This window comes from Pipistrellus kuhlii, unplaced genomic scaffold (genome assembly GCF_014108245.1).
Source record: "Pipistrellus kuhlii isolate mPipKuh1 unplaced genomic scaffold, mPipKuh1.p scaffold_m20_p_15, whole genome shotgun sequence".
NCBI classification, from domain to species: Eukaryota; Metazoa; Chordata; class Mammalia; order Chiroptera; family Vespertilionidae; genus Pipistrellus; species Pipistrellus kuhlii.
Window position 1 is genome coordinate 10,949,467 of NW_023425460.1, and position 13,587 is coordinate 10,963,053.

A 13,587-nucleotide genomic window follows, 5' to 3' on the forward strand; every position below is an offset into this window, starting at 1 on the left:
CTGTGAAGAAGGGTGTGTGGGAACCAAAGGTGAATTCCCAGTGTGTGCGGTTGGTTGGGAAGAGGTCCACGGCCAACTCCCAGCGGGTCCAAACCGAGAACTGGGGCTTTCGCTCTGCCCAGTCCGTGCCCCAAAGTCCGCGGGCCAAAGGCTGGAGCCACCACGGGCCGCCGGCCACGTGGCCCAGCCCGGCAGCCAGGGGGCGGGGCCGTGGGGGCGGAGCCCGAGGGGCGGGGCTGGGGCTCAAGGACGCGCAGGCCGGGCGCAGTGCGACTGCGCGCGAGGTGGGCGGGGCGGGGGTGGGGGAGACCAGCGGGCGCGAGCCGCGTTAAAGGCGGCTCGGGGCGCCGCTCCCAGCCCAGTCCCGGCAGTGCGCAGGCGCGGGCGGCTCCCCTTGTCAGTCGGCGCCGCGTGCGGGTGGCTTTGCTCGGTGGCTGCGGCGGGTCTTCGGCATCATGAGCGGCTTCAGCAGCGAGGAGCGCGCCGCGCCCTTCTCCCTCGAGTACCGCGTCTTCTTCAGTGAGTGCGGCGGCCCCGCGGCCCCTCCCCGCCCGCCCGTCCATTCATTCCCGGGCTGTCCCGCCTGGGCGCCTGCGGCCCGCGCTCAGCCCCCTCGCCCCGGGCGCGGGATGGGCTCCTCCGGCCGGTCCGTGGGGCCTGGGCCTGTCCTTTGGTCCCATTTCACAGGTCCGGCCCGCGGGCGGGACGGCATGAGCTCGGTTGGACCCGAACCTGGGCCAGGCTAGTGTTGCAGGTGCCGGGCAGTGTGTGATGGGAAAAGGAAACCTCTGAGTCACCCTAGAAAGGTTCCTGGAGGGAAACTAATCCCTTTAAGAGGATTGTTCAATTTGGAAGAAAAGATGGGGGTTAAGGGGAGACGGGGGAGGTTCCCTAGGACCTTCATTCCTTCCTTATAGCTCTGACTTGCCGCCCCTCGTTCTACAAACGGGGAGACGGGGGCCCAGACCCATCCATCCCTCCAGGGGGATTTGCTGGCAGCGCTCCTGCCTGTGCCGCGTGTTTTCCCGCTGCCCTGATGCTGGGAACCGGCTGTGAAACAGAAAGCCATTCCCTCCCAGCGCACGGTGACGTCAGCCCGGCCGGCGGGGTCAGAAAGCGCCCAGCGCTGACCCCTGTGCGGGGACCGGGCGTCTGCGGGGCGCCTGCCCGAGCCCACCCGGAGCGGAGGAGCTGCAGGCCGCGGAGCCCCGCTCCCCGGGGCGCACCCCCTTCAGCCTTGTAGGTGCAGGAGAGCTACCCCGGCTTTATCCTTACTCTCTACCCCCGTCCCCAACCCGCCCCAAGCCATTAGGACTCGGTGATCGGAGTCGTTCAGCACTGTGTCACCAGAGGCACTTCTGTTTCACCTTCTTTACCGATTTGTTTGGAAGGGAGTGGGCAGGTGCACTCATTTCTGGGAGTTCCCCATCCAGTGTGTGAAGGAGGGCAGGGAAGAGCGGGTTTACAGGGAACAAATGGGATTACGGAAAGAAAGAACAGAGCTCCTATCCAAGAGTAGCCCGGGTGGGAGGAAAAGGTAGGTGAACTCTCCAAGTGTACACATCTGGTTGAATATTAGACTAAAATTCAACGTGTAATATTCAGCACGGCTGCGACTCACCACTATTTTAAACGTTCGAAAAAGCATCAAGGGCCTTGCAGGAACGTTTGGGACGTCACTGAACTATATTTTCCAGAGTTCCTGTTGGCACAGGAATTCCTCAATAGGAGGGTTTCAGAGGGGTGACTGGTTTGAAGGACTGGGGATGGTTTGGGTGATACTCCAGTTATGTTTGCAGAACAAACACAGTTTTTTAGGTTGTGTGTTAATTGCAAATATTTGATAGCCACTCTGGAAGACCAAAGCCACTCCTTGACTTGGGCACTGGCTAAAGTAACTTTTCACTAAATGGAACTCTCTGGAACTTAAGAATACCAATAATTAGATCCAATTATAACGTTATATCATTTTAAATGTTTGTTTGTTTTTTTAATCCTCTGTAAAGTTACATTTGCCAGTCTCTTTAAAACTGAGAGTGGGTCAGACAGCGGTCACAGTGACTGGATGGGATTGGGAGTGGTTGGTCACTGTTGGTTTCTAAACCTGAATGGATGCCATGTGGACTGACTCTGAAGTTTCCTGGAGAAAAATAGGGAAGTTTTTAAATTACTTATGGTAGTTTTATCTCCAGAATATAGAGTGTTGAAAAGTCAATCTCAGCTGGCTCTGTCTTCCTGGAACATTATTTAAGGCATCCTGGTTTATAATTCAGCAAACTGATCCACCTCCCTTCTCTTTGAGCCCAAGTATGAGGCAGTCCCTGTCCTTATTATAGAGGTTAGTACCTCTTAGATGCCTGAGGAGTGCAGAGGATGAACACTTAACCCAGTCTTGGGGCGAGTCAGGAAAGGTGGAGTGTACAGCCAGCTTTTTTGTGGGAATAAAATCTTGGTGTAAAATGTGTGCTGTTCCATTCTGGTGAGTGGTGTTGACAGTAGGGCAGGCTATGCATGTGTGGGAGCAGGGGGGGGGGGGGGGTATGGGAAATCTCTGTACCTTCTCCATTTTATTGTAAATCTAAAGCTGCTCTTAAAAATTACGTTTCTTTAAAAGTGTACTTCATCTATCTGGAAATATAATTAACCAAAAAAGTAATAACATTTTCTAATTTATTTTGCAGAAAATGAGAAGGGACAATATATATCTCCATTTCATGATATTCCAATTTATGCAGATAAGGTAAGATGTTCTTATCTTTTGAGCCTAGTCTCTTTACTGAGGTCGGATAGTTCCACATTTGGATTTTCTTGTATCTTAACTAGAGTCCTTAGTGGCTGCCTGCTGCCACCACCACCACCACCACCAATGCTGCCACAGGTGGCCAGGGCAGGGCTGGCCAGGGGGAGGGGCCAAGGACGGTTGGCTGGCCAACCCCACCCCCTGGTCAAACTCCCAGTGGAACACCTGATTGAGGGGACAGCTTGCATATTAGGCTTTTATTAGATAGGGTAAGGTCTTAAAATGCCTCATTGTGCTGTGAGCTAAGGGGCATCGACTAAGAAAGAAGTCAGTCTTAAATACAGATTATTTAGTTAAAGAAGCAACTATCGCTTGGGAAAGGAGTATAGGAATAGAAGCCAATGTTTTAAAGCTGCCTTGATTAACAAAAAAATTCACATTGGTCTTTTTTGTATGTGTGTATGGAACTAAAATCTTAGTGTTCCATTTGTGGTTTTAAAATTAAGTAGCCAGCCCAAAACTTGGGCTGTGGAATATTTACTAAATAATAAAAATTTTAAAAAACTAGATTATTCAGTGAATACAGAAAAATTCAGTACTTTTATTGGACTGGTAGAGTTAAGATCTGCAAATAGTGTTAATAAAGGTAAGTCCACAGACTTCTAAAAAGAGGTGCCTGTTCCTGTATATACAGTGAGCCAAACAGATCTAACTTTAGCACAGATTGGTAGGCTTACCACAAAATGGTAAGAATCTTTACTTCCCTAAGGAAAAAAAAGTCTTCAACTACATATTTCAAAATAGTCATGATCCTTGGGAAGTAACCTTAATTGCTAGTGGGTTACTTTCATTTTGCCTTTTTATATTTTCTAACCTTTTTATAAAGATCATTCAAAATTTGTACATGTTCAAATAGTCATTTAAAAAGAAGAAAACATGACTTTTTTTTAGCCTTCTTCCTAATAGAAGTTTGTACTGAATTTAGAAACTGACACAAAAACAAGTGTTCGATTCTTTTCTCTACCTTTAAAACATTTTTTAATTTTCATTTAATCAGGAAGCTTGATTCACAGTGAGTGCAAATCTTTTGGAGTTGTAAACACTACATAGGTTATTGATCTTCTTTAGCTAGATGTCTGTACATGAACACGTGAACATCATATTCCAGCGCACATCTAGAATACTAGTAAAGATGACATTTTATCCTTGGGTGTGCTGTCTCACTATTTGTCCTTATTTATCAGAGAGAAACAGACGAATTCATTTTACTACTACCAGGAAGTTAGCTGCAGGTTGGTATTGACACTTGGATATTGGCAGAAAATCCAACCTGTGTGTTGTTTCCAAGGAGACTACCTGAGCTGGGGCTCCAGCCGGAAGCCATGGAACAAACATCCCCAGGCCAGTGATGTTGTTACAGGAGGGACCTCTAATTGGCATGTGTTCTCCTGAGAGATTCTTAGAGTGTATTTACTCAGAGGCTCTACTTTGTTACATCTGATTTCCTTGGAGTTGATGTGGACTGCAGGATCCTTCCTCCTGAACAGGCATCATTTGAATATTTTTTGTATAATTAGTATGCATAGCAAAGTACTTTGCGGTAACATCTTACACCATTTTGAGTAATGAAGAGGTAAAAAGTGATGACCCTAAGTTTATTGATGGTACCTTGGCATACAGATGTACTAAGGAAGGAAAACATTTTCTTGACATACGGCTGTGTTGTGTTTTTTATTTTTATTTATTTATTATTTTTATTGGTTTGAGAGAGGAAGGGACAATGAGAAAGATATAGAAACATCAATGATGAGAGAGAATCACTGATTGGCTGCCTCCTGCACGCCCCCACTGAGAATCAAACCATGACTTCCTGGTTCATAGACTGATGCTCAGCTACCGAGCCACACTAAGCCAGGCTTGTTGTGTTTTCTTTAAAACAATGCTCCTGTCTTAATCCATTTGGGCTGCTGTAACAAAATTCCACAGAATGGGTAGCTTATAAACAGCAGACATGTATTGCTCACAGTTCTGGAGGCTGCAAGTCTGAGATTGGGGTGCCAGCGTGGTCAGATGAGGGCCCTCTTCTGGTTGCTGACAGCTCAGAGTGTCCTCATGTGGCAGAGGAGCCCAGGGCGCTCTGCAGAGCCTCTGTATAAGTCACGAGGGTTCTACCCTCATCATGTCTTGACCACTTCCCAAAGGTCCCACCTAATATGCCATCTTCTTTGAGGTGTGAATTCTGGGGGAACACATACATTCAACATACGAATTTTGGACTTCAACAAGAATTTCGGGGGGGGGGGGCACAAACATTCAGACCGTAGCAATAAGTGATTTGACAATATTCTAGCCAAGGACTATAATGATCGTAGCAATTGTTGTATCTAATCTTATTGCTTCAAGTTTCTTCACAATGGGAAACTGAAGACTAGATTGGTGTCATGTAAAACATCTTTACTCAGGTTATTCTGTGACTCTTTGAAGTCTCATATGGATTGGTTGGGATTACTTAAATGAAGACGTTTAGCCCTGGTTGGTGTGACTCAGTTAGTTGAGGATCCTCCCATTCACCGAGAGATCGCCCGTTCAATTCCTGGTCAGGGCACATGCCTAGGTTTCAGGCTTGATCCCCAGAAGGGGACATGCATGAGACAGCTGATCCATGTTTCTCCCTCTCTTTTCCTTTCTCTCTAAAATCAATAAGAACATATTTTTAAAAAATACTTTGCTCTTGTACCACCCAAAAGGTGGCTCAAAAAGCACAAGCTCTTGCAACAACTCTGTTTCACTAGTGTCCATTTCTCGGTGAACTTCAGTACTTCAGATTCCTGCCTGAGAAACAGGAAAGCGTCCTTTTGTTTCGTTTTTAAGGAAATTCACTGCGTACAAAACGAGTAAGGGTGTGGTACACATAAATTATTTTGGATTGTAGCCTAAGTAAAAAAACAGATTGACTCCATTGGTTACAGAAGAGTGTGATTTTAAAAAATTTTCCGCCCTAATTGGCCTGCGGACTGAAGGGTCACAGGTTTGATCCTGGTCAAGGGCATGTAACTCGGTTGCAGGCTGGATTCTGGCCTCCCCGGGTGCTTGCCAGAAACAACCAGTTGATGTGTCTCTCTCACATTGATGTTTTTCTGTCTCCCTCTCTCTCTAAAAAATAAAAGGAAAAAATATTATTGGATGAGAATTAACAACAACAACAACAAAAATTCCAATGTAATTAAATTTACATACATTTTTGTATGTGTGTGACCATAGGCCATATCCCTAACATGTTCACCCATTAGGCAGATGATAATGAGAGAGACGGTACCTCTAACATAACGCACTCAATTCTACTAAGGAAAATGCCCAAAGGATTATCCTACTCCAAGTCAGGACCTTTCTGGGTGGAGAGCGTTTGACTTGGGATACATGCCATTAGGTCATCAGTCCAGCCAGTCCTGGGAATCCTTATAACTCAGACACCCTGCTTGGATTATTTCCAAATCCCGTTGGGTGGAAGAAGGCAAGGGCAAGGACTCACTGACTTTTGTTGTTTTTTGTAAGCATGTCCTTTGCTCTTGGGTCTATTTGGGAATCAAATGTAAATGCACCTGTAGTTCAAAGTGTCTTCTGGCTTAAAATTTCTAAGATACCAGAAATTTTTAAAATACAAAAGAGAGTATAAACAGTGTGAAACATTGACTAAATTAAAACTTTATCTAAATATGAAAATATTCAAGTATGATTTGATGTTTTAGAAGTTTGATATTTTTTCTATTTATCTTCAAGTTTGACATTAAATCCTAGTTCTGTCAATATAGGCATGTGTTTGCTTTTCAGCGACTGTGGGGAAGCATATGTAAATATGGAACTATGTTTCTTTTCTCTCTTAAAAAAAAGTCAGACTTCTAATTAAATGGGTTGATGCTTGAGAAATATAAATATTTTTTGCAGTGTGTATTATTCTTAGCTTTTTAAAGATACTATCTCACTCTACCCAAATTTTTTGCCTTCTTTTAAATTTTCTATTTCTGTTTCATAAATTGAAGTTGTAAAAATATCACAGAATCTTACCTAATAAAAGAGAAACATGCAAATTAACCATCACTCTGCTATGCCCACAGCCAATCAGCGTTTGTATGCAAATGAACCCAACAAATATGGAGGTTAATTTGCATATACAGGTGCAGAGCAGAGTGAAGCTTGCTATGAGGAGAATTGGGGCGGCCAAGAGAGCTACTGGAATGGTGCTCTGGACCAATTGGGGTGGCCCGGGAGTGAGAAAATGCTGGTTCCCAGGTGGCTGGGGAGAGGGGACTTGCCAGCTCCCGGGCAGCTGGGAATGAAGCCAAGGGAAGGAAGGCCTATTCTTGCACAAATATCGTGCAATGGGCCTCTAGTTAATGATATAAACACTGTCTTTTTCAGCTTATTATTTATGTAGAATCGTTGGGTTTTCTGGGTTGTTTTTGTTTATCTTTTGGTTTTGCATTTTCGAAACCAAAGTTAGAACTCAAAACATAGATGAAAATTATCACAATTAAACATAATTGACATGTCATAAATAAGAATAAGCTCCTATTTCCCCCTCAGAGGAGCTTTAAAAATGACTAAAAATTGAAAATAGATATTCTAACCATGATTTCTGTGATTTATCAACTTTATAAAAAATTAATTTGTCCTGATTAAATATGTGTATATTGTTCTTAAAGCAAGTCTCAAAACACAATAACCAAACAAAAATATATTGATTGTGTTGATCACAATGATTGGTTATATCTGAAGACTTTGAGAACTCTATTTTATGGATAGCAAATCTTGATTTCAGTCCTGGTTTTATTACTGACTAGTTTTTTTGTTTGTTTGTTTGTTTTAAATATATTTTTATTGATTTTGTACAGAGAGGAAGGGAGAGCGATAGAGAGTTAGAAACATTGATGAGAGAGAGTCATCGATCAGCTGCCTCTTGCACACCCCCTACTGGGGATATGCCCGCAACCAAGGTACATGCCCTTGACCGGAATCGAACCCGGGACCCTTCAGTCCCCAAGCCGACGCTCTATCCATTGAGCCAAACCGGTCTCGGCATCACTGACTAGTTTTATTATGTTGAGCAAGTTACTTTACCTCTGAGCACTGTTGGTGTTGGTGGAATTTTATGTTATATTCTACACTGACAGCTCATGATTCTATATATATTTAACTTGCTGTTGAAGTCTTATTAAAGATTTTTATTTCAAAAGTCAAATAATATTGTTAATATTTATTGAATGCTTTCCATACCTTAGGCTCTAGGCTAAACCCTTTATGTGGATTATTCCCTTTAACCATCATGTCATTCTCTGAGCTAGGTTCTTTTATTAACCTATTATCTGGGATCACTGGCTAGAACTCATAGGCAATAGTCAGGCATTCAGGCTCAGAACCCGTGATCTTAATTACTGAGCTATACTACTTCCCATGAGGCATGTAGGTGGGTGGATTTTATTTAGTGCCTTTCTGTTTTTTTCTACAGTAAACATCTCTTTGATAATGCAGGAAAGAAAAACTTGCTTAATTAAAAAAATTTTTTTTTGTTTTGTTTTAGCTTAGAATGCAAAGGAAATAAGTAAGAGCTTTCTTCCTTTGGGGAGGCCATAAAGTTTTGTAGTTCAGGGTCCTTAATGGCCCTGAAGCCCTGGAATGCCCATTGGATGTCTTTCTGAGGTTCTGTGAATCCTCTGAAATTGCATTTTGCTATAAATATGCATTTTTTTTCTCAGAAAATGTATATTTATAGTAAATTGTAATTTTCTAGGGTCAGAATTCTCAGTTGTTGAAAATTTTAGAAAAGTTTTTAGATAACTGAAAATGCAGACTCTTTGCTTGATTTTTATAAAGAAAAGAAAGTAAAAATTATGGTTGAAATATCTGTTTTTAAAATTTAGTCATTTTAAAGTTCATCTGAGGGGACAGAAACAGCTTATTCTTAGTTATGACATCAATTAAGTTTGTTTACTTTCTATAGGTACACATGGCTCTAGGTATAATAAAACATAAGTGTTTATTGAAACTGCTATAAGTAGAAAATCTGTGTAATTGGGAAATAAATGAGTATTACTGAAAGGTATTGATTTTTAAATTTTAATTGAGTAACTATCTTCCCTAGACTCTCAACACAATCCTATATAATCCTATATAATAAAAGCCTAACATGCTAAGTGTCCAGTCATCTGTTATCCATTTAACCAATCAAAGTATAATATGCAAATGATATTCTAAAGCCGCTCAACTGCTGCTATGACGTGCACTGACTACCAGGGGGCAGATGCTCTGACTGGTAGGTTAGCTTGCTGCTGAGGTCTGGCTGATTGGGACTGAGTGAGTCAAGCCAGACATGCCCGCCTTCCCGAGGTCCCTCACCAGCTGGCCAACCTCCCAAGTCTCTTCCTGGCTCTGATTATGCACTGATGGGGTCCCTTGGCCTTGCCTGCACCCTCTTGAAATCCAGGACTCCTCAGGGGATGTTGGGAACAAGTTTTGGCCCAATCCCACAGGCCAGGCCGAGAGACCCCACTGGTGCATGAATCCATTTATAATATGAATGAACTCCAGGTTCATTCATATTGTTATAATTTGTAGGAATTCCTCTTTTTAGGCTGAATAATAGTCCATTGTGTATATATCCATTCAAGTGTTTACAGACACTTAGGTTGTTTCTATGTCTTAGATAATTGAATAATGTTACAATTAACAGCGGAGTGCAAATATCTCTTGGAGATCCTAATTTTATTTCCTTTATACTTACCCATCAGTGGGATTGCTGGGTTGGATGGTAGTTCTATTTTAGTGTTTTTAAGGAGCCTCCATACTGTCTTCAACACTTTTCTAATTTACAATCCCACTGACAGTAAATAAGGCGGAACCCATTTACTACTTTCAGCAACTCAGAGTTTATCCTATAATCACAAAATCTACTTTCAAGCCAAAATTTAAAACTAAGGGTTAAGAGCCATTTTTATTGGGTGAGCATTTTTTAAAAAATATATTTTATTGATTTTTTTTTTTACAGAGAGGAAGGGAGAGAGATAGAGAGCTAGAAACGTCGATGAGGGAGAAACGTCGACCAGCTGCCTCCTGCACACCCCCCACCGGGTATGTGCCCACAACCAATGTATTATACATGCCCTTGACCGGAATCAAACCTGGGACATTTCAGTCCGCAGATCGATGCTCTATCCACTGAGCCAAACCGGTTTTGGCTGGGTGAGCATTTTTAATAAGATATTATTGGAAATGATGAAATGTGCTGACCCTTTTAGCACCTTTATGGGAGTAGAGCATTTTCTTATCAACTATACAAGCTCTTCTGGTAGGGATTGTATGCCCAAAACTACTCTAGGAGTTTTTTTTAAAAAGCAAGATGACTTTGTTTTTTTATTAGCCTCTTGCTGTATATCTAATAAATTTATAAGATATAATAAATTTATACATTTATAATAAAATTAATAAGATAAATTTAGAAGAAAATTCTACCACCACTGTTTCCAAAATTTTATTGCAAAACAAAAATAAAAGGAAGGTTGGTAGAGTTGTGATTTTTTTTTATTTCTTCCTATAATCTGATATTTACTTAATTGCTGAAGTTATCTAGAGAAACTCATGTTGGATCAAATAGGAAATGCTAATTTGAGCCATGTATGTAATTTTTCAGTACAGCATGTCATGTTCACTAGGCTTCAGGTTCAGTGATGGAAACAGATCATATATCATGAGGCATTCATAAACCTCTCAGTAAAGATACATTTAACTTTATTGCTAGGGTTCAGAGATAGAATGCAATTAAGAGCATGTTTCTTGTTTATACATACTTAACTACATTACTAATAATAGCCACAGTCTATTTATTAGTAAATGACTTATCAGACTACTGACTTGATCCTCAAGAAAACGAACCAGTTTGGAGATGAGACCTAGGACTATTGTGCTACTGTTATATTCCTGTGAATTGATGAGGTTATCGGCCTAATCAAGGTATAGGTTTCTTGCTGGTTATATACCATATGATCTAGCAATCCACTTTTGGGTATTATCCAAAGGAAATCTGCATTCCTATGTGTATTGCAGCATTATTCATAATATCCAAGATGTGGAAACAACCTGTATCCTTTGATGGATGAATAGATAAGAAAAATGTTATTTATATATTTATATGTATATATGTGTGTGTGTATATATATATATATATATGTATGTGTGTGTGATCCGGGCCCCGCTCGGGGGGCCCCTCTTTGTCAGCCTGGCCCCCGATCAGCTTTCTTTTCTTTTTTTTTTTGGGGGGGGGGGTTTCATGGTTTTTATTCTTTTTTTTAAAATATATTTTATTGATTTTTTTTGCCCCCCTCCCTCCCTCGCATACATACCCTCCCTCCCCAGAGTTTTGTGTCCATTGGTTGTACTTATATGCATGTATACAAGTCCTTCAGTTGATCTATTATCTCCCCCACCGATCAGCTTTCAACACCCTGATTAGGGGTGGGGCCGGCCAGCCAACTGCCCAGGGCTCCCTTCTCTGGCCAGCCCTATCTCCAATCAGCCCCCAACATCGGGATCGAGGGCTGGGCCAGCCAGCCAACTGCTTGCAGCCCCTCCCCCTGGCCGTCCGCGCCCCTGATCAGTCCCCAACACCCCAATTCGGGGAGGGGCCGGCCAACCACCCTCCCATGGCCTCTTCTCCCTGCTGGCCGGGACCAATGGGCCCCATCAGGGTGGGCCACCGGGACCTCACCCATGCACAAATTTGTTCATTGGGCCCCATAATATATTATGACAACATGGCTGAATCTTGGAGGCATTATGCTAAGTGGAATAAATCAGAAAGACAAATACTGCCATGGCATCACTTATATATGAAAAAAAGTCTAAGTCGTAGAAAGAATGATGGTTATCAGTGGATGGAGAATGGGGGAAATAAGGAGAGGTTGGTAAAGGGTACATACTTTGAGCTATAATTTTGTAAAATGTGACTATAGTTGATAATACTGTACAGTATAATTGAAATTTGCTGAGAGAATAGAACTTAAATAATCTCTCCCTCCAAAAAATAAAAATAAATGTGTGAGGTGATGGATGTATATAGGTATGTCAGATCATCACTATGTAAACTTTAAATATCTTATAACTTTGTCAATTATACCTCAATAAAGCCAGAAAAAAGAGAAAGGTTACATTTCTTCTATCCATTAAAAAATTATTTTAAAACACTTTCATTATTGGAATGGTATAATTTAAACTTGTTAAGTTTCTCATCTCCTTAGAATCTGGACATTTTTAATGTTAACATTCTTATCTTATTGATTAAATGATTGCTATAGTTCTAACTTTGGGAAATCAGAGCTAATGCTAATTAATCAGAGCCTCCTTTAGGCTGGTCAGAATCCCGCCACTAAGAATATTATTATCAACCTCTGTCTCCCTTTCCCTGTAACTATAAAGGATCTGAGAGCTTAGATCCCAGAGTAGGGATTTAAAATTCAAAACACCGAAACCAGTTTGGCTCAGTAGATAGAGCATCAGCCTGTGGACTGAAAGGTCCCAGGTTCGATTCTGGTCAAGGGCATGTACCTTGGTTGCAGGCACATCCCTAGAAGGGGGTGTGCAAGAGGCAGCTGGTTGATGTTTCTCTCTCATCGATGTTTCTGACTCTCTATCCCTCTCTCTTTCTCTCTGTAAAAAATCAATAAAATATATATAAAAAGATAAAATAAAATTCAAAGCATAGGAGTGGAGAACAGAGTTCCAAGAAGTCCTAACAATGGGGATAATAAAACCATAAATTCATGATGAGCTAAATAATAGTTGAAACCAGTTAGAATTAAATAAAAAAAAAGCATGAATTCCTGGGTGATATTAAATTTTCTAAAAACTTGTCTTGGTATTTTTAAGTAATAAACATTGGAAATATTAGAATCCACAATTTCCCTCCAATTTATAACTTATAAAGTACATAAAACATAAAATTTGTCATTTTAACCACTTAAAAGTATCCAGCTCAGTGGTATTAAATTCATTCATATTGTTGTGCAGCCTGGCCAGTGTTGCTCAATGGTTGAGTGTCCATCTATGAACCAGGAGGTCACGGTTCAATTCCTGGTCAGAGTGCATGCCCAGGTTGTGGGCTTCATCCCCAGTGAGGGGCTTGCAGGAGGCAGGCAATCAATGATTATCTCATCATCAATCTTTGTCTCTCCCTCTTTCTTCTTTTCTGAAAGCAATAAAAATATATATTGTTTTGCAACCACCTCCACCCTTCATCTCCAGAGCTCTGGTAAAACTGGAACAATATACCCATTAAACAATAACTTCCCTTCTCCCTGTCCAGCCCCTGACTCTTGAATTATTTCATGTGACTAGAATCTTATTTCATTCTGTCTGTTTTACTTCATTTTGCATAATATCCTCAAGGTTGTAGCATGTGTCAGCATTTCCTTCCGTTTAAGGCTGAATAATATACCACATTTTGCTTTTCCAGGGATACTGAGGTTGCTTTCATGCTTTAGCTATTGTGAATAGTGCTGAATGTGAACATAGGTGTACAAATATCTTTAAGACCCTATTTTCAGTTCTTTTGGGCATGTACCCAAAAGTGTAATTGCTAGATCATATATGTTACCTAAAATTTCCCAGAACCAAGAAACCGGAAAAGAAGCTGATAACTCTGTCATTACATTAAGAGTTTAAGAGAACTCACAGATGAGGTGCATCTTGGTGGCGGCAAGATGATATGGGTATCCTTTACCCCTTTCCCTCCTGCCCCCTCCTATGGCTCTATCTTACAGCTAAAAGCACTGAGCCTCTGTGCTGGAAAAGGAGTGTGTGTT

The 13,587-nt window shown here is 41.6% G+C and overlaps 1 protein-coding gene across 1 annotated transcript in view; it reads left to right on the forward strand.

The window, feature by feature from the left end:
• Positions 1–305: 305 nt before the first annotated feature.
• Positions 306–13,587, forward strand: part of PPA1 (inorganic pyrophosphatase 1) — a 32,825-nt gene continuing 19,543 nt past the window's right edge. The window contains exons 1-2 of the mRNA XM_036438245.2: positions 306–519; positions 2,682–2,740. Coding sequence (XP_036294138.1) covers positions 456–519; positions 2,682–2,740 — 123 coding nt within the window. The 5' untranslated portion in view covers positions 306–455. The remainder of the gene's footprint in view (positions 520–2,681; positions 2,741–13,587) is intronic.